This window comes from Scophthalmus maximus, chromosome 4 (genome assembly GCF_022379125.1).
Source record: "Scophthalmus maximus strain ysfricsl-2021 chromosome 4, ASM2237912v1, whole genome shotgun sequence".
Classification (NCBI taxonomy): domain Eukaryota; kingdom Metazoa; phylum Chordata; class Actinopteri; order Pleuronectiformes; family Scophthalmidae; genus Scophthalmus; species Scophthalmus maximus.
The window spans coordinates 4,232,266-4,252,797 of record NC_061518.1 but is presented as its reverse complement, the minus strand read 5'-3'; the positions used below and the strand labels follow the sequence as shown (position 1 = coordinate 4,252,797).

The window sequence follows — 20,532 nt, the reverse complement described above, 5'->3', positions numbered from 1 at the left end:
TTATTATTAATAACTCATTTTGTCTTGTTCATTTTCTCTCTTTATTATTTTTCGCCCCCTGCAAGTTCGTGGCAGTGTTGGCCACTTCAAACAGAAACATCTCAAAGATTCTCTAGCTAATATGATGAGACCAGGAAATCTTGACATGTCGTCCACACTTTTTATTTCAAATGTATTCAAAATCGACTTGATGCAGGTATTCTAAAATCCTTTTCAAAGATTTCTGTGCGTTCAGAATCGGACGGAAGATGCCGTGTGTGGCACATGATTGTAAAGCACTTGACACCTCAACATTGGGTGTCGATGGCCGTGTGTGAATGTGTGTAATTGTATAATTCTCTATTGTGTGTCAACAGCGAGACTTTCCAACAACTCCGTGGAAGCTTGTACTTTTCCGATTCAACAACAACAACAACAAAAAATAAAAAATCAAGGACCGCCACTCCCTTTGTTCTCAACTCGCCACAGCCCAGCGGCTCCAAGGGCCACTTCATCCGCCCGGGCGAAGTCAGCCGCCGAACGTCTCAGTTAGCTGAAGAATGAAAAAAATCCCAGCTCTTGTCGATGCACAGTGGTGCCCTTACCTGCGAGTTCACAAAGTCACACGTCACCTGGTAGCCTGATATAGACCCGGAGACAAAGGCGTGGATGAAACCCGAGCACGCCAGCCTCCTTTCTGTTGCCATGGCGACAGCAGCCTCTGTGACTTTAAAAAAAAAAAAGAAAAGAGAGAAAGAGAGAGAGAGAGAGAGAGAGAGAGAGACAGAGAGAGAGAGAGAGAGAGAGAGAGAAACAGACACTCAAAGGGACCTGTGGCCAGAGGCCCCACCCACTAGGGGAATCTAACCTGGCAACCCCCGGCAACCTGGCAACTAAAAGATACATACAATCAAGTTATTTAGATGGGAATAATGAGGTTGGTAATAAATTGGCGTCCCCCTAAACCCCCCCAGCGCTCTCCAGTAACCCACGTCCATCCCGGTCCTGCGTGGCCTCTTCCCAACCCGCCACTGGACTCAGTTCAGGGCATGTTGCTATCGCTGGCAGGTGTAGGAGCAGGTTGAGCAGGTTGTTCCCTGAATGCCACTCTGGCGGGCCCTCCCTCCTTCCCTCCCTCCCACTCTCTCTCTCTCTCTCTCTCTCTCTCTCTCTCCAGGTCGAATGCTGATTCACTCTCACATGTTGGCAGCTCAGTGAAGAGATTTTTTTCTTTTGGTTGCCTGTGCACCTGTTTCTCATCTGAGACGGCCTAAGAATAAGGTAAGGCTTGACCGAGGAAGGGTTAGATCCTAGATGGATTTTCTTTCAGGGAATGTGCGAGGCTTTAAAGTGGATGGATGGTTATTTATCTTGTCGTCTAAATATGTTTCGTAGGATTTGAAGGAGTGAAGAAGTTACACCTACAATGTTGAAAAGAAATTTGCTCATAGCCCGGCTTCCTCTTTCTTAAAAATGGATCTTCAGAAACAGAAAAATGTTTTAATTGCAATGTGAAAGTAAAAAAAGACAAACAGTTCACGGCCAGAACATCGCAACGACAAGTGGCAAACATACCAAACATGCATACCTTACATAACCTACACTGAGGAACTCTGTTCACACGGTGCGCTCACGGTGTTGGGTCAGTACAGTGAAAGACATATTCAAATCATTTGCTACACCAAAGCGACACCACACACTGTAAACATTCATGACCGACAGACACGCTTTCAAAGGCGAACCCGGTGTTTGGAAAGTCTTTATTGTTCTATTATTGGATCGTCGGTGAGGTTGGACCTAATTTGATCTGCTTCATGTTCTATTCAGGAAGTTAGTCTATAACTTATAAAACAAGTGAAACTGATCATGTCACATTTATGTTAATACGGCAAAACTTCCCTGTAGTAGTAGTGGTGGGACTGATACAGGATTATCTTATCTTATCTTGTCTTGTCTTGTCTTTAAATAAATGTGGTGGCAGCACCCTGCTTGGCTAATGCAGATATCGAGGTTGTATGATGCGGTGAATCCATCCATCAATTCATCCGTTTGGATCACTGGAATGATGCAGTAAATGTACAACATAAAAATGTAAGACAGCAGTATAACCAGGATGTGTGTGAGTGTCTATATGTGTGTGTGTGTGTATGTATGTATGTGTGCGTGTGTGTGTGTTTTTATGTGGGGGGCCTGCAAATCTGTGAAGTTCCCCGTCGAGGTGGCAACTGGTACAGACTCTGACAAGAGCGGCAGAATGTCTTGAACTCTTTTCTCAACAGACGGCTAACTCTCCCCGGCTCCCTTCGACCTGCCACGGCGAAGGAGACTCGTCGCGGGGTGACGGCAAATAGCCGCTCGGCGGGACAGGCGTTGCAGGGGCGCTGCAATTTCTAAAAAAACAACAACCCACAAACAGGTGGAGAGAGGCTCCACACAGCTATAAGGAGTGTGTTGTGTCGGATGGGAGCATGTTTGTGTTGTGCACAAGATGTGACATGTTGAGCTTTACCAAAAAACAGGAAACACTTGCTTGTTTCTTTTTTACAATCCGTGGCACACGCACTGTACATCTTGTGCGGTGACGCCTCAGATATGAAACAATGGAGTTCGTCTGCGTCACGAGATTGTGCTTCTTTTTGTTGTTGTTGTGTGTCATCTTTAAATAGATGCCCACAATGACCACGGAAAGAAACGCGTTCGCACGGCACAAATCAAAACAGACCAGTGGCTTTCGCCGAGCCGCCTGCTAAACCGGTTCCACGTCAATTTGTCTCGTTTACACCAGATACTCTGACGCCCGCAGCTCAATTAGACTTTTATCCTCCACAGAGGCTCCGAGTGCTGCAATTCACGCCCCGCCGAGCTCTGCCGTTTCAAATTTTAATACGATTATTTAGCCAAATTAATTTTTTTTACAGCGTGCAGATGCGGTCAAGACACAAATAGCGGGATGGAATGGACAAAACGGTGCGATCGAGGACGTCACTGACATAGATCTGTTCCAGCTCCCCGCTGCTACAGAGGGCTGTTCGCCTCTTTATTCAATTGCCTTGCGAATATTGAACATGTCCAAATTTCTTCTACTTCTTCTTTGGGCCCCCCAGCAACACGCCCGCCCTTCACGCCTTGAAGCAGATCGGACGGACTGCAGCTTTTCATGTACCAAGTTTTCAGACATGAACTCTGGAACTCCAGACATCAATTTGTGGACATTTGCATTCTCGCATTCAGCCCCTGCGGAAAGTTTCATCACAGGTGTGATAGCATAGCTATGGTAAGGTGAAAGTCTTCTGGAAAATTCAACAGTGGTTTAAGTCAACGTTATGTCCTGGAGCTTTGCCTTTGGTCTACGCCCTTACCCTACACTACCCATCGTCTTAATTTACTACAAATTAGAACTGTAAGCAAGTTGAAGGTGCTTCATTGTTGCAAACGAGAACAAACCACCAATCCATTGTCACCAAATGAATCGCCAAAATGGTCCAGATTCTAGAACTGGACGGATCGAAACTCTATAAATGTTGCGCGCAATACGATTACTATCTCTGTGATTGGATGTTTTTCCTACCAAAAGCATGTTGCACCTCCGTTTTTCTCCGGGTGACAACTTGGCAAAAGAGTCACAACAATAAACTTTGACGTCAGAGCACCAAAGACACTGAATATCAAAGTTTCAGCCGGCGTGAAGGTTGCAAACTTTATTCTCTGGTATATTTGCGCTGCTGCAGAGCGATGAAATGGATGGAGCCATTTTCTTTAACGGCGTGTTCTTGGTGCCGTGTCATCAGCAGTCGCGAGTTGTTTGATCGATCCCGTTCTCACACAGCGGACTGATCCATTGACAACTCGCTGATGTTTGGACGACAAATAAAAACCTGTGGAGAAACTGACCACGGATGAACATTTGATTTTTCTCACTGACAATGAGTGCAACTGTTCCACAGGTGTCCGAGGAAAAGCAGCCGACGCATACTTATGTGTTCGATTTTCAAGAGATTAAGAAAGAAAATGATTTTCTCTTCATTTCCGGTTAACGGTGCACTTATTGACTCTGTGAAGCACCGTGATGTGTTGTGACAGGTAAAACCGAAGAATGAGAAATCCCCAGTTTTGCATGTTCCAATGTCTGTTGCCCGCGGCGATCCCGATCAGCGAAGGCGACTCCGGCTCCGGAGTCGTTCCTGCGTTAGTGTGAAGCCGAGGGGGAGAGAGCTCACGGCTCAGAGGGCGTCGGTGCAGATGCTGTGTTCGCGCTGTCAAAATGTCACAGGTCTCGCAGGAGATTGTGCTGCGACTCGCTGTGTCGACTGCATTGGAATTCACAAACAACCTCGTGCGGCGCCAAAGGATGTCGTGTTGTTTCGATGATGTTCCTCGGCCGCATGTTCACCGCACCGTCAACTGAGCGAACGGACGGGGCGAGTTGGGCACGGGATCGGTCGTTCAAAGGCCTTTTCCCAAGTGACTCGTGTCAGCCGGGGTGACCTGTGCTCTTAGGGCGGGTGATCTTGTTGCTCCTGGAAAATGGGAAACAAGCAGAGACGTCCTGATTCACACTTGACCCCTTTGCGTTTAGTCAGGGGGAGTTTGACGGCAGCGCTGAACACGGCTTCAGCCCCCGTGGCTCTGTCCTGAAGGTGCTTATCCTGAGCAGCAGGTTAAAAGATGTCCAGCCCCATAATCCCTTTTTTAACCATACGATAAGGAAAAGACTTGGAAGTATATTACATTTCATATAATCACATCGTGAAATTGGAACTATGGCCGATCGATTTGGAGAGATTTTACGACCACAGTGAATGCATCTTTGATACTAAAAATAATATATGGGCACTTTTCTAGGAACTCAAAGCACTCAAAAATTTGCATAGTTTTCCTTTGACATTATTTTTTATAGATTCTTGGCTTTTTTTCCCCCGTTTTTTTTCACCCCCATCTCCAACCCGAGCATAGAACATTCAGGGAAAAAGAAAAAGGGGAGTGAAAAAAACGTGAAAGAAATAAAATACGATGAAATCAAATAAAACTAAATATTAAAAAGTTTACAAAATATAAATCAAATTAAATAGTGAGATAAAAAAATCACAAAATAAATTAGTAAGTGGCTTTTTGCGTGTCCTGTCGTCGTATCTATTTACAATTTCACTCATTAATTTCACATCTTACCTACATCTTTACTGTAACCTACTTCAGGCTCAATGCAATGTGAAAAAAAACCAAGCTGCAAATAACCCACAATCTTTGGCTCCTCAGACTCTGAACCCCAAATTGCCCCTGATGGCAGCGTGAGTGCTCTGTATATAAGCGATGTGTGTGTGTGTGTGTGTGTGTGTGCGTGTGTGTATGTGAATGGGCCAGTGTGACTCGTAGTGTAAAACACTCTCAGTGATCGACTAGAAAGGCGCTATATAAATGCAGTCCATTTACCATATCATGAATACAGAATGTTGTTGGCGTAAAGTAGAGCTATAGAGAATAGTGTTGGAATATATTAGCAATAATAATATGATGTGCTGGAACCATTTTCACCCACATATATGTTTATTGCGACTTGAAAGATGCGTTCGATGTCAAAGAAAAAAAAAGGAAATAGACATAACGATCTCCGCTCAAGATCCACTTACACACTATTTATTTAGCTCTTTTCTCGTCTTTCCGACCACTCAAAGTGCCTCAATCATACACTGGTGAAAGTGCCGTCGGAGGCAATTTGGGAGTAAGTGGACGACCAACTCTACGTACCTCCTGAGCCACGGCCGCCCGAAGCCGTCATCCTTCAGAGTTTTCCATCATATAACTTGGTCTTCATGGGCAGATTGTGTTGTCATAGAACTATATCTACTTCTGTGATTTCTTAGAAACTTCCAGGTAATTTGTTTTATTTCTTTTTACTTGGAAACAACAGTTGACAAAACACTTTCGACTCAAGGTCCACTTCCCCTCTACTTGTTCCGGAGCCTTTGTGTGTACGTGGACCTTGAGACCGGATGGTTCTGCAAGCAGCTGTTTCCAAGATCACGACTGAACTGTGAAGCTCATAACATAAATAGATTGGAAACTGGCTTTGCGAGTAAATAAGATGTCTTCCTCCAATCACAGCGAACTCTTCTTTCATGCAAAACAGAAATAATTAATAAAAATTGTTTATTGACAATCTGCTATATGCTATAAAATGACAACACATCCATGTGATGTTCTCAAGTTACAATTCTACCCATTTATCTTTCCTTCGCCAACATCGCCTGCATTAAATTAGGAATTCCTCTCATCTAAATGACTCATGGCTCATTTCTTTTGTGCGATGAAAACAGACAAAAATGATGATAAACGTTTTATGTCACGTCTTGTGTTTCAGAGTGAAAGCAAAAAGGGGAAAATGGAAATGTATCTAAAATTCACAGCAGGCCTCCTTCTGATGGTCCATGCCTTTCACGTGGCATCGCTCCAAGATTCAACCGACTCTCCGGGGCGTACGATTAATCAGAACTGGCTCCGCGATCTCCCCAGGAATAAAACTGGACGTCAAAACGCCGCAGTCGCTGAAGAGGAGTCGGAAGATGATCGGGATCTTGGCGCGTCGGCAATGGAGTCGAGCAATGATTACGGTGGTATAGCATCGGGCTCCATGGTGCTCTCTGACGGAGAAGAGGAGAATTTGTTCAGTCGCGAAACGGCGGAAAATAAAACGTCTGATGATCTGAACGCCGTCACGACCACGCTGCCTCAAGCGTTGCCGAACGGTGAAACCGAACAACCCGAATTGTGGAACGCCACAGTCTCCCCAGCGACACAAGCCACAAACTCAAGCCAGGTCAACGTGACAGAGGCTGAGGAGGAATCTCAGAACTCAACGGCAGCCCCTCAAACCTCCACCGCTCACTGGATTGCACCAAACGCCACCAGCTCTCCGGATTCCTCCAATGGCACCGGTCTGCAGTCGACGACCTCGGCTCCGGAGAGCGACGCCACGCAGGCATCCACAACGGAACCAGGGGGGGATGTGGGGTCATCCAACAGCACCACGCCCATGGCGACCACAGAGGCACCACGGGAAAATGAGACCCCCGTCACGCCTTCATCCACAACGGCGGTCCCTCCCGAGAGCGCGGAGACGAGCCCGCTGCCCCCGGCCTCCGACGCTCCGATCACACCGGAGAAGGCCAACAAGACGGACAAAGACGGAGCCGCGGGGAGCAGCGCCGACAGAGGTACGGCAGCAGTTTCAGGTGTCACACTTGCCGGTGCTCATTTCTTGTGTCTCGGAAACTTCACTGTGCGTCTTAGCCTAGCAGCATGACATTACTTTACAGACAGAGATTTCATTCATGTGAAATTCCAAGTGCTTTTGACTGGGTTGCGTGAGGAGGTTTGACAGATATCAGAATAAGAGCCATGAGGCAACAAAAACCAGCACGGAGTCCCTTAGAGACTTGGTTTTAACGCAACACTGTGCTCATTGCTCAGGAGCACATATATCACTGTGGCTTGCTTTACTCATTGTCGTCCCCCCCCCCGCCCTCCCCACCCTCCCCACCCTTTACCTGACCCACATTTGCCTGCATGTATTTTCCCACTGTCAGAGGACAAACGCCCCTTCTTTCAAAGGAAAAGGTTGGATTGGGTTTCAGGTGCTATCCGTGCGCCTGCGATGACTGCGAGGGGATCTGTTACAAGCGCCTTCTCAGCAGGACAATGAAACCCTGTTTTAGTGGTAAAAAAACCCCCGGCAACCCCTCAAAGAGTCAGTCAGGGAGTGAGGTCAAAGATACTCTTGCCTCGGCGCAGGGGCGAGAGACTAGTCACGCTTGTGACGACCATGGATCAAGGAGATAGGGCTGGAAAAGGCTGCTTATTATGATCATTAAACCTAAAGTTACACAGACGGCGGAGCCCAGATAAACACAAAAAAGAGTCTAAAAATATGGGCCTACAAGGCAACGGCGCTCTTCATGACACCAAGCAAATGATATTAAATACAAGCACGACAGCCGCCTGACCCCACTGGACACAGGCAACATACATATTGTTACAATGGCATCAGTTTTTGTTTTTTTTAATTCTCATCATAAAATATTAGAATTCATTTTCTAGTCCACAGCCACTCTATCAGCTCTGTGAGGCCGTGAACGCGCCCACAGCGGCAGGGAGGGACATTTCACCAGTTCTACATGTATTTTGGTCATAAACCAAATTTGAAATTTCCCCTGATGATGTCAAAGTTTTTGGCAATTCGTCCTGTGATGGACGTAAACGTCTGTAACGTTTCGTTTTTTAATGGTTATCGGTCAAATCCAATATCATGGAAGTCAGTCTGATGTTGGTGCCACAGGAAAAGTCGCCGGATCACCAAAGTCGGGAGGACGTTCCCTCAGGAGAACGCAGATATCTTTCCCAAATTTCCCAAAAATTCCACCAAATGCTTGCTGAGCTGCGTCACACTAATTCCATATTCAGATTGCACGACTTTCACAGTCTTCGGAATCGCTGTGCAGTTCACACCACATGACTGACTCGTAAGTGGGGGGGTCACAGATGAGTCTTGATATCTAGAAATCTAGTCGGAGCCTCTAGAACCAATCTGTTTTTTTGTTTGTCTATAACATCTAAAATTTGTCCACAAGTGGAGGAGGCCAACATTACTGTCCATGCCATCAGAATGGCCAAAACCACTTTCAGATTCAGATTAGAATGAATAACTTTTTGTGCATTTTTTGCTGAATCTAAATAAAAAGTCCATAGGAACATGATTTCTTCTAAATGGGGTAAGATGCCGTAAACATGACAAAAGCAGACACGTCTTCTCATTTTCATTTGTCTATATTCAAATTAAGTGAAAAAGCAGGTGAGCAAAAAAGGAATTTGTCTCAGATTCTGACGGAGGTTTCCTTCCTGTAAAAAGGGAGTTTATTTTTTACCCTCCACTGTTGCTCATGGTTCGGAACTGTTGGGGCTTCTCTCTATGATAATATCACATCTTGACGTTACTCTGTAAAAGTGCCTTGAGAAAATATACGTTATGATTTGGCGCTATGTGAATAAAGCTGAATATTGTTTAATGGTAAACGACAGTAATATTTTAACCTTATTTAGATGTTAGGCACAGCCTGCTGCCTTAAAATATTCAAATGTTTTCATCAAATTATCATGATTTTGGCATGTTAACTGCATTAATTATCGCGGCGTTAGTTAAACAGATCTACACAGCTGACTAGCTGGAGTGTGTGTGTTTGTGTGTGTGTGTGTGTGTGCGCGCGCTCAGAAACACATTCCAGCAATGATTATCTGACAATTAACGCTCGATATAAATCATTTCAGTGCCGACACATTATTTATTACTGTCTCCCATCCCCCGACACCTCATTCTTCTGATCCAGGTGTGGCCTCAGATTCACACAGGAGCAGTAGTAATTCGTGGGGCGCCGTACTCGGGACGGCGGTGGCTGTGGCCCTTGTGGGACTGGTGGCCTACGTCATCCTGAAGAAGAAACAGCAGAAGGCCTTCTCTCACCGGAAACTGGTCGAGGAGTTTCCCTCAGACCCAGGTACGCCAGCTTCTCCCCCCAACCTGTGACATGAATATTGAACTTTGTTTGCATTTTAAAGGGATATTCCAACAGAGAAGATAGATATCAACAGTGATTTGTGGTTGTTTGTTCAAGATTGCAAACTGCAAGGTATGATACCGCTGACTGTAGATAAAGGTGGACGAGGCGTCTCCTGTTCCTCCAACTGTACAAAAATGTATTTACAAAAATATTCCGGACATGGTGCTGCAATCGTGGAGTGGAGCCATGGCATCGAGGTCCGATAAACGCACCTGGCCAGTCATCAGGAGTCAGTTTCAGCTGTCAATCATGACATTTCACCATGATTTTAATCGCATCACATAACTAATTAAAACTTTACAGAAACATTTGAACATACATCAAAAACATCTTTGGGAAAAATGTATTTGACGTGTACTCATTTCGTCTAATCTGCTGCCATGGAAGAGACAGGGTTTAAGACCTATACTTACAGGCAGCCACCAGGGGGCGGCCAAAATGATTTGGCTTCACTTTTGGGGACCTGTCATGTCGTCTATCTTTATAAACAGCCTGCGTATGAAGATACCCATTACGACTCACTGACGCACTCGAACACTTTCATGCTCAGTCACTTACCGTTTCCCACCAGTTCAACATTTGTGGGAAACATTCTGACACACGAGCCCCTGAAAAAAAAACAGTCAAACACTCTCACACAGTCTCGTCGCTACATTAATGTAACGGCTGCTGGCTGTAGCTTCTTATGAGAGTGCTATTGATCTTTTCGTCTAACTCTTTAAGTGTGCTTCCCCGAAATTTTAACCCATTCCTTTTAGCTATAAACCGCATGTTTTCTTTTCTGCTTGCGGTGGTCAGACTGTGGGTTAGATGGGTAATTGGCCAGTCAGCTGTAGTACATCTGAAAATCGTACTTACATATTTAAGAATCAGTGAGATTCCATCCTAAACTACGGAAGAGTATTAGAGCCAGACTTTTTTATTAATGAGGGGGAAGATTTTTTAAATTCATTTAACATTACGACAATAAAGTTGAAATAGTTATGGTCCCAGTTCATCTGTCACACATCCACGTTAACTATCGTTAGCGAAGCTACGCTAGCTCCGGTAACTGCACGCCTCTCAAAATTCATTAACAGTTGTTTGCAATTGAACGTTATTATGTCAGGACACACGTTGACGTTCATGTGAAAACACCCATTGTCACTGCATCGTTTCTTCCAGATTCAGCCTGTCAATAATAATATCTCAATTTTACAACTTGGTTAGCAGCTAGCATTAGCGTAGCAAACTGGCTAGCAAAACATCAACATCCTGATGTTTGGTGCTGCTGAAAAGTGCTTCCAGGTCAGAATTTTCTACTTTATTCTCGACATTTCGACTTTATTCTCAAAATGTTAAAAAAAATATATAATCTTCCCCCTCATAACTGCCGCTAATGCTCTTCCGTACTAAACGGTGGGTCAAATTTCATACCTACATTATCAAACAGCGGAGGAGCAACAGATTTAATATGACTTTGGCTACGAAAAGATTCTCAATATAATTTTGCAAAAAAAAAAGAGATTAATCTACATATAGCAAAGTCATGATGAAGAAATCTATGGTGCAAACGTTATATGTTAATTTGTCTAATTTTCAGTTCTCAGATTGGACAACAGTGAACCTTTGGACTTGAACTTTGGTCGTGCGGCCTATTTCAACCCGGGACTCCAGGGGGACAACATCCAAATGAGCAACTTCCCATGACACCACAGGAACTGAAAAGACTCCCAAAACCAAAGTCATGAACTCCCCTTGAAAGAAAGCGACTTATTCTTAACAGCGTTTGATAGACAACTGATTTCTTTGGGGTTTTTGTTTATGTGACTGTCCGTCTGAGTTTGTGTAGATTCTATGTCAGATTATGCAATATGCTGAATAGATTTATTGAATTGAAATAGAGGAATCACTGAAGGAAATCTTCTATCTGAAGTACACTGCCGTAGCCAATGTTGACTGTCAGCCATGTATGTATGTTGCCAAAGGGGAATGAAATGAAGATTGTGATTTGCTATCATCTATAAAGGGTGTTACAAATGTATATTTGTCATAACTTTTGGTTAAAGACAAGACAAAACAATTCTTGGTTTACAATCTGATCAGGTAAAGAGAAGAATATGAGTCAGTTGTGGGAAAAAAGATATGTGCAGATTACACAGGTGGCACGTCAAAATTCAGAAGCCGTTGCGAACAACACCATTAAACCATGTCGAACATCGCCTGCTGTTATGGCACGAGGAAGGAAACGAGAAGCTATATTTGAACTGCGCTTTCAGATTTTTCCACAAAAGACAGTCACAGCCAGAGGCCAAGAATTGAACCGTCAAACCATAGACTTGAGTTTTCCTTTTCTACAAAGGATCGGAGGTGGAGGGAGGGAGGGAGGCTGGCAGCTGCTTTCTTATTCATAGACTGAGGTTTTGGTATTCATGAAGGGAGTTTGTGTATTTGGTTTTTAGCCCTGCTCAGTAGCAACATCTGTATCATCGTAATATACTGCTTAAATCTTCTGACCTCCAGGTGTCCAAACAGATTTGTGGCTCTCGCAGCAGCAGCAGCAGCAGCAGCGTGCACCTCGAGGAGTTATATCCTGCAGCGTTCAACCTGCAGCATACCTAGATCAAAAACAGACAGAGCCTGATTATGAATTTCTTAAAAAACGTTCTATTTTCTTATTGTTATTCTTCTCCATTGTTTGCTTTAACTTTGAATGACAACCTTGAGCAGAATAGTGTCTCTTACTTGACTGATACTAAGTGGATGGGCAAGGAGCCACGGATTAACTGCACTCTCTAATCCTTTAATGTGTCTAATGCCTTTGTAAAATCGAATCTAACAATATTTAAGAATTGTTGATTGCTAAATGCTCTTATTTTTCTGTGTTGAATAAAAAAAAACTGTACATGCGAAGAAAATGCATCCAGAAAATATATTTTTCACTTCCCCTCGATCTTTTCACTCATCATTACTTGTGTGATGTGAGCCCCAGACTCGATTATGATTGACATGTGTCTGAGCTCGGCCGTCACAGTCAACAATAACTGCTTTGTTCTCAGGCCTTAAATTTTAAAACATCAATCAGTGTGAGAAGAATTTTTTCTGACTGATGGAGGGTTTTAAATCACAGTATTAGAGAATCGTACTGACACTGGTTCCTGGAAAGTCGACGATGCCTTAATGAACAAGCATATCCCAAATGTTGTCATTTGTTTTAGTCGTTTTTACATGAGTTTGAACATTTCCTCTAAAGATATTAGGGTAAGGTATTCTAAAAGAAATCTTATAAGAACAGTTTTTGCACAAGCATTAGTTTCTTTGATTTATCACAAAAACTTGCTCTGGGGAGATTGTGTCTGTTTTAATTAAGCACAGCAATTTAGGATGTGATTGTTTGGCAGGGAGCTGAAATCAATTAACTGACGCCGTGCTATAGAATGTAAATATTTCAGTGTGGCGATTGTATAGGCAGGTTTATTTTACACTTCCAGCTGAGCCAAATTAATTTGAATGAAATTGAATGATTGCTATCTAAATGGAGGCTATGTCAAATTAACCATCGGATTAATTAAAATTAATATTCTTCAAGCTATAGTTGGCTGGAAATGAGTTTAACCTATAAACCTACTCTGCTGTAATGGACCAATTCACCGAGTCTTTACCAAATGAGCCTTTGCAACAATTAAATGCTCAACAGAACAGAATCCGAAGTTCAAAATCACAACAGATGTTTTTTCCAGAAACAAAGAGGCACATTTAGTCATTTTGCAGGTGAAAACGTCTGTAGGCCTATTTGCATGGGTGAGCACTAAAAATAGTTAATAATGTCACTTCAATTCCGCAAAGATATTAAACAAGTCGACCTGAGATTGTTATTGCTATGCAAGATTTTTTTATTTTAAAAAACAGGTAAGTGCTGTGATCACAGAGATATACCTGCTTCTGCTGCTGTGAAGTGAGCAGGAGCGGCCGATAGCAACCAGTGCTAACGTTAGCATACCCGTGCTTACTAGCTAGGAACAGGTGTTTTCATGGAGTAGTTTTACATGTGAGGCTTTTTCACTTTCTTGCCGAGTAAATTAGTAAAATCCAAACTTTAGGATAAAAAATCCTTTTTTTAAAAATCCTTTTTTTTTTTAACCACTTTCACAAAAACCAAGCTCAAATATATATTTAGCTTTATACTTCAGCCAATTAGCTTAGCTTAGCAAAACTGGGAAAGAGGAAGACAGCTAGCCTGTCAAAAGGTCACAAAAGCACAAGAGCAATCTAAAGCTCACAAATTAAAATATTATTTTTGAATTATGAATTTCCGTTTCACAGTTGGTGCCTCAGACAGTGTTTACACAAATAAAGTATGTTCAAAAAGTGTGTTATCATGTTGAGAAACAATTTCAAATATGTAGAATAGCTCCATATCATCACAGTTTATATTTCCTTAAATAAAAAAGTGTGTGAGTTTGAATTTGAGTTCTTCTTTAATGTCTAAGTTGTGTAATGGTGTTATTTTCGGAATGAAAATAGTCTCTGACATTACTTAAGATCAAAGGAATTTCTTTCCGCTCCTTCTTGTCTTCTCACTGATAAGCCAAGTTGATCTTAATGAATCGCACATGATTGAATGAGCACGCCTGTATCTGGGATGAATCATCGGCAAATCCCGACAGACCCCAAATTCCCAAGTTTTACTTAACAACAGAGGAATGTTATAAGGCCGCGGCAGATGGAGGTTGACGTGCAGCTGGTGTTTGTGCATCTGTTGCCAGACCGGCCTCGCTAATCCACAGATATAAATTCCGGTGAAGGAAGAAATAGCTGGAGCTCCCGTTCTGAGAATACATTCAAAACACCTGAACGGTCTTTATGACTTAATTTGGGGAATTTGTGGCACACGAGGGGAAACGGCTTTTCAAATCTCAAAATGGCCTGAATTATCCGGCTACAGGTGATGGGTATGAATAAGCCTGCTGCTTCGTTTCTTACATCTCTTACAAACCAATGTCTGACCATTGATTTTCCCCAAAAATAATTACTGATAACATTAATGCAACATCACCACAATGATCGACTGCCTCTTGAAAATCAGAAAGGGAAAAAAATAATGAAATGTATATATATGTTAAATATTTGCATGCTTTTTGCCAGTGTAAGGACATTTAAACTATCAATTTGAATCCATTAAAGGAAAGTCCCAACGTGCATCATAAAAAAGGGGGAAAAAGAATATTACAGGGGGTTTAAAGGAATAGTTCATGTAGCATTTTGCGAAAACCACTAAAATTCTGGTCCACGAAGTTAGATGAGCAGATCGATACCACTATAATATTTCTATGGAGCTGGAGCCAGGAAGCAATTAGATCAGCTTAGCATAAAGACTGGACATGATTCTATTTCTTAGCTAGCAAAAGGTGGATATCCACAAATAATTTCACTGCATGACCAATTCCAAAATTAAAACTGGTGGTTTTAGTGACAAAAAAAACGTGAACAATGATAAATCAACCACAGTCGAGCTGAGAAAAAAAGAGTATGCCAAACCTACATACTGCATGTGTATCTTTTGTGCGTGTGTGAAGACACTGATTTGCATTTTAAAAGTGCATCTACAGCTCAGACACGAAAGAGATTCATGCGATGCATTAAAGGCTAACCCAGTTGGAAACGAGAGAGAGAGAGATTGAGATTTGAGGCCGAGCAGCAGGGTTAAGATTCTCCTTCCATCACCATCTCGCAGCACAGGTCGGTCGCTCCCTGCAGCTTATACATTAACCATGCGTCCGACAGCGAATTGTCTGTCAGTGATGTCTCCACACTGGTTTCGCCGTGGCTGCTGCAGGTCACTGGGGTGGATCTGAAAGGTCGGCGTTCCTCCTCTGACAGAGCCCATTCTGGGAAAGACAAACACATGCGAAAGGTTTCCAAACATACGGAGCAGAAAGGGGAGCGATATTTGCATAGACAGGTGAAGAATATGAAAGAGGCATGAAAAAGCAGGTCTGTGCTATCGGTCATGCAACTTCAGACACTTGTAAACGTGTAAAACAAGGTATTTAAAGAGCAATACATTTTTGGACAGCATACAGTATTCCCTTCAGGGCACATACTCCAGGTGAATAGCAGTTTGACTTTTACTGAAACGTTTATTCACCAAGATCCGCTGCTATTAACCTTTCATCTAACACAACTGTGTAAATATACATAAACAAACTACAGATTTTATAAATACTTATGTATTCCTGGCTGCGCCTGCTGCAACAGCTCACATGGTTAATGTGGTTTCATTTCCACAGCACTAGTTAAATCAATAGAGCGACAGAGTGAATGTCATATTAACTATCTTAACTTGGATTAAAATGACTATTTCCTAATATAAGGGATGTTGCCCTACTTAGTATTTAAAATCTGTACATAAACATTGAATTAATTGTCTTGTAGTAGTTATTTGATGTTATTATTACTTACAGTGTGAATTATTTCATATTTTTTCTTTGTCAGTCATTTCAGTTAGTTATTATGAAATGTATAAACAGACACTTACATCGGATACAGCTACATTATAGTGATAAACCCCTTTGTTAAATGTTTACTTAAATGCTAATGAATGCTAAGGAGGGGAATGTGAATTCGTGATTAAAATAATGAAAACTTGGTTTTAAGGTCTTAAATTATTCAGGCTGAATAGACTTCTGCTAAGGTTGAAGGTGGGTGAGGTCAGGATGTACTTCATGTCCTAATAAGAATTATGATGAAGAACAAAACAGCACATCCGGGGACATCTTACAATACAAAAAAGAAAAGAATAATTTAAAATAATATTGTGGGTGTCCGGGAATGATTTTGGTCACATCACTCGACTGATGCTGTCACTCTTCTGAGGACACTTATTCTTCGGATGGAATAGGTTCTGTGAAAATACTTCTCTTCATCAAGGTAACAGGAAACATTTGGGGTTTCGACCGTGCCTGTAACAGCTTTCAATAAAAGCCCCTGACGTTAAGGTGAATAAGAGCCAAAAGAGAAAATCACTTCATTTAAGGGGTGAAGGGTGAAACTAAACAAGAACATGACAAAAGAAAAAAAAGCAGGGATACTTGGAAAAGAATGAGCCTCAAGGCTCTCTCAGGTTTTTAAATTCTCCACATGACACATGTCTTTCCGGCAGTTTGACGCCGACGGAGTATATTCTTAACGCTCTTTTATGTAACTCTGCAAGGAATCAAGGCAAAGAGAGATAATAAGCGGTACTGTGAATATAACGCATGAACCAGACGTTGCATTTGCATTGTTAAAGATGTGAAAGGGACTATTAAATAAAACTGCTCATATGGGGGGAGAGAGAGAGAGAGACAACTCTTGCACAAAAGGTACAGTAATAAATGAGTTTTCCATCCAGTTAAAAAAGAAAGCCCAGCGACAAAAAGATAATGACTACATGCTTTCATCAAACCCTTATAATCAGTCAGTCATAAGAGATGATAATAGAGGGGGAAAAAAAGGTTGTACATAATGACATTTTAAAAAGCTCAAAGGCCACTGTAGCATATGGCAGGATTCAGAATATATAGGTGCTTGTTGCAGACCAGATCACTTGGGTTGTGAGCAGATGTGACCCATGAGTACGTGCAGCGCTTCACTGAGGTGATCTGAGGAAAGGAACAGGTCGAGTCTCAGGTCGTGGATTTACGTCCACAGTGGTCTTTCAGTGGTTGCAGTTCATGTTCGTTAATGACATCATTTCACTGGCGGAAATCACGAATCATCAAATCAGCGATCACAACATGTTAATGAGTGAGATTTAGAGGCGCTTTGCAGTTGGTTGACTACCGCGCCATGTAGCTTACTTCATCATTCAGACATGACTTCTCATCAAACCTCCGACAAGAAGGGTCTATGCAAATAGGCACATATTTCAAAGTGTCATACTCGTACTTCCACATCAAAACATGTATCCCAAAATACAGCAAATGAGGAGGAGGTCGGGGTCCAGACGCAGCGAACCGCACTGGTGTGAGCCAATCAGCAGGGGAATCGCGAGGCGAGTGACGGGTTAGAAAAACGCCGACGCTGCCGCTCGACATAAATGTGGTCGCGCATTGCCGTTCAACGCAGCTTGTGAACGCACCGGTGGCCGTGAAGCATGAGTGAACCGGCTAAACGAACGGCTGTACCGCATCCCAACATTTACGCAGATCGAAAAGTTGCTGAAGATACAGACAGTGTTGTATTACCCGACAATAAAGTTCTCCTTTAGTCCGCGGAGCTAATGTGGCCTCGCTTGAACGGTCCAGCGAGGCAAAATGAGGAAACTGAAATCCTTTTATTCTTAGTTGCGCCGGGCGCCGTCGACACATCCAACACCATCGGCTTCAAACACAGACTGACTTGCTTGTATACCCGGGGATCCGTCCAACTTTTGCCCTGACACACGGCACTCACAATTTTATCTCTCTCCAAAAATGAAGTCAAATAATTTAAGCAGCCGAACCAAACTACCCTCTGCCCACTTCCCACTTCCTGGAACCTTTCCCGGGGGAATTCTCAGGTAAGTTTGTGTGTTGGGCAGATTTCGATTCCACTGTTCTCCAGGTTGCTTTAACGCGAGTCTTCAATTTACATCTAAATTACCAAACGTTTGCTGCAATCGAGTCATTAATCAATGTGCATTGTGTACTCGTTCGCAGGTGGAAGCGCCCCGGTGTCCCGCGGTGTCAGCACACCAGCAGTCTGCACCAGACAAACAATCAATCAATCAACAGATCCATTTGTTAAATATACCAAGAGGTCATTCAACCCGTCAACCAATATATGTCAGACCTGTGCAATAATTACCGATGTTTATTAAAGATAAGATATGCCTTTATTCGGCCCACAATGGGGACATTTGGAAATAATATGGCAATAATAATAAGGTGCTTTTTAGGTCACTGTTTTTGGGTTTTATGCTGTTAGCGCGCAGTGAACTGCCCACCACCAAGCAAAGTGAGCAACCAGCTGGTGAACAGCAGCTTAAGGACCAGATATTGCCCCACGGAGAAAGATGGAGAATGAAAAATAAAGCTAAAAAAGAACTCCACAAATGTGATCTGGACCTCTACCAATATGGATTTTTTGAGGGATGATGCTTGCACAGATATTAGGGGCTAAAGCCTAAAATCCCACACCAATATTTTGTCCGATATATATATATATATATAAAAAATAATGGCAAGGATTCCTAAGATGTCTTCATCAAATGCTTACGACAAAGGAATGTAAGTGATGCCTCATATTTTACAGTTTAACCATATACAAATACAACCAAATACATATAACTTTTTGGGGGGCTCAAACATGAATGCACATAAATTCTGCATTGGCTGTTCTGTAAACTAAAAGTTTTCAGATACATAAGGTGACACCAACATGTCTGTGAAAGCCTCATATCCGCCGATTTGCCGACCGGCAAATATTAATGATGATGTTGGGTTTATTCTCTATTTCCAGTGCTGCCACCCAGTGGCCAAGAAACTGAGGCAAAATACAAAGTGTAATCTTTTAATCCAGGTTTAACCAAACTGTACAAACAAAGCGTCACTCCTTGCGTGCTATTTACATCAGCTGTCTATTCGCATCTATACAACAAAAGGCAGAATATTGTCTTAACAGCCTGTGCAGCTGCGCGGACAGATGTTTTGCACGGTGCATCCAAATGTCCAATATTTACATCATCATTGCTCGGATTTTCCTCAATGAAAATCTGAAGTTTGGCAGCGCGCCGACTGCCAACAACTATTTGGAGGAAGTCATTAGACCGTTTACAGGAGGATTATGCACGGTGGAGTCGGTCAGGGCGCGGTCAGGGTGGTGGCTGGGCGTGATTTCCTGGACACAGCCGTCACCAGGCGTGTGCTTAACATCTTCACATAACGTACTCTATTAATAAGTTAATGACAGGAGTGCGTCCTGTCTGTTCCGTCGATCTGAACACACCAGTGTGACTTGTGCACTTACTTTTAATTATAACGTTTAAAAATAATGATACGTGGAGTGAGTCGGTCAGCAAATGAAATGCTGATCAACAAAAGGCAAGCAAATTAATTCAAGATGAAATATTGGGTGGATTTCAGTGGGAACGGTTGGTCGCAGGTCGACACCAGTGGCTCTTTGTGCCTAGACGGGGCCAGACCTGCTGTTTTGGAGATGTTCCAGCTCCAATGCTGCAAAACAGCCTGACTGGTGAGTAAATGTACAGTGAGGAGAGCGAATCAAAAGCAATTATTGCCCAGTTCCTTTCGTTGGAGTTAATATGAGGCTGTAAAAAAAAAAGGTGCATTTTGGGAAAGTAATCACAAAAAAATCGGCGGGAAAAAAAAGCCAGCGATTTCCAGTAATCATAGTGGTACTTGAAGTGATCTTCCACGTTGCCTGCTTCCTTTTAGATTTAAAGTTTAATCTAAACCTTGAAAAAAACCGGAAGGACCGAAATAAGGATCGTTCAGTAAGAAGAGCTGTCGATCTTCTCGCATGATGGTCAATCCTTCCACAAGAAGGATTAGGTTGACCCTAGGTTGAAGGTCAACGTCATACCAGGGAGCATGTCCGCCCGCTCTCTGCTGGACACTGACGTCCGTGGCGTCGGGAAGATCTCAACGACATCGCGCCACACGAAGTTCAAGTTCCAACGTTTCGAGCGAGTGAATCGAATTATGCTCGGCGTTGTCGGCGCCACGTCATGTGCCCCGTTGGCTTCGCCGCCGTCTCTGCATTGACTCCGTATGAAATCACTAAAGAGTGAAAGATAACAGACCACCCTCCCGACCCCCTTCCTCTCATACGCAACTGCTGAAAACACACGTATGATGTTGAGATCGACGCGTTTGTGCAGCTCGTCGGACCACTTTTCCCCTTCCCGGACAGCCACGCGTCGGACTGTTTGGATCGGCTGCACATGCGCTCCACTGAGCCGCGTCGTTCTCGTATTTGTATGAAA

The 20,532-nt window shown here is 43.0% G+C and overlaps 1 protein-coding gene across 1 annotated transcript; it reads left to right on the top strand.

Moving 5' to 3' along the window:
* Positions 1–1,129: 1,129 nt before the first annotated feature.
* muc15 (mucin 15, cell surface associated) lies at positions 1,130–12,481 on the top strand. Its single transcript, XM_035629194.2, has 4 exons — positions 1,130–1,260; positions 6,335–7,187; positions 9,354–9,521; positions 11,167–12,481. Exons 2-4 carry the CDS (start codon positions 6,356–6,358, stop codon positions 11,271–11,273), a joined length of 1,107 nt encoding a protein of 368 aa, XP_035485087.1. The 5' UTR covers positions 1,130–1,260; positions 6,335–6,355; the 3' UTR covers positions 11,274–12,481.
* Positions 12,482–20,532: the final 8,051 nt, after the last annotated feature.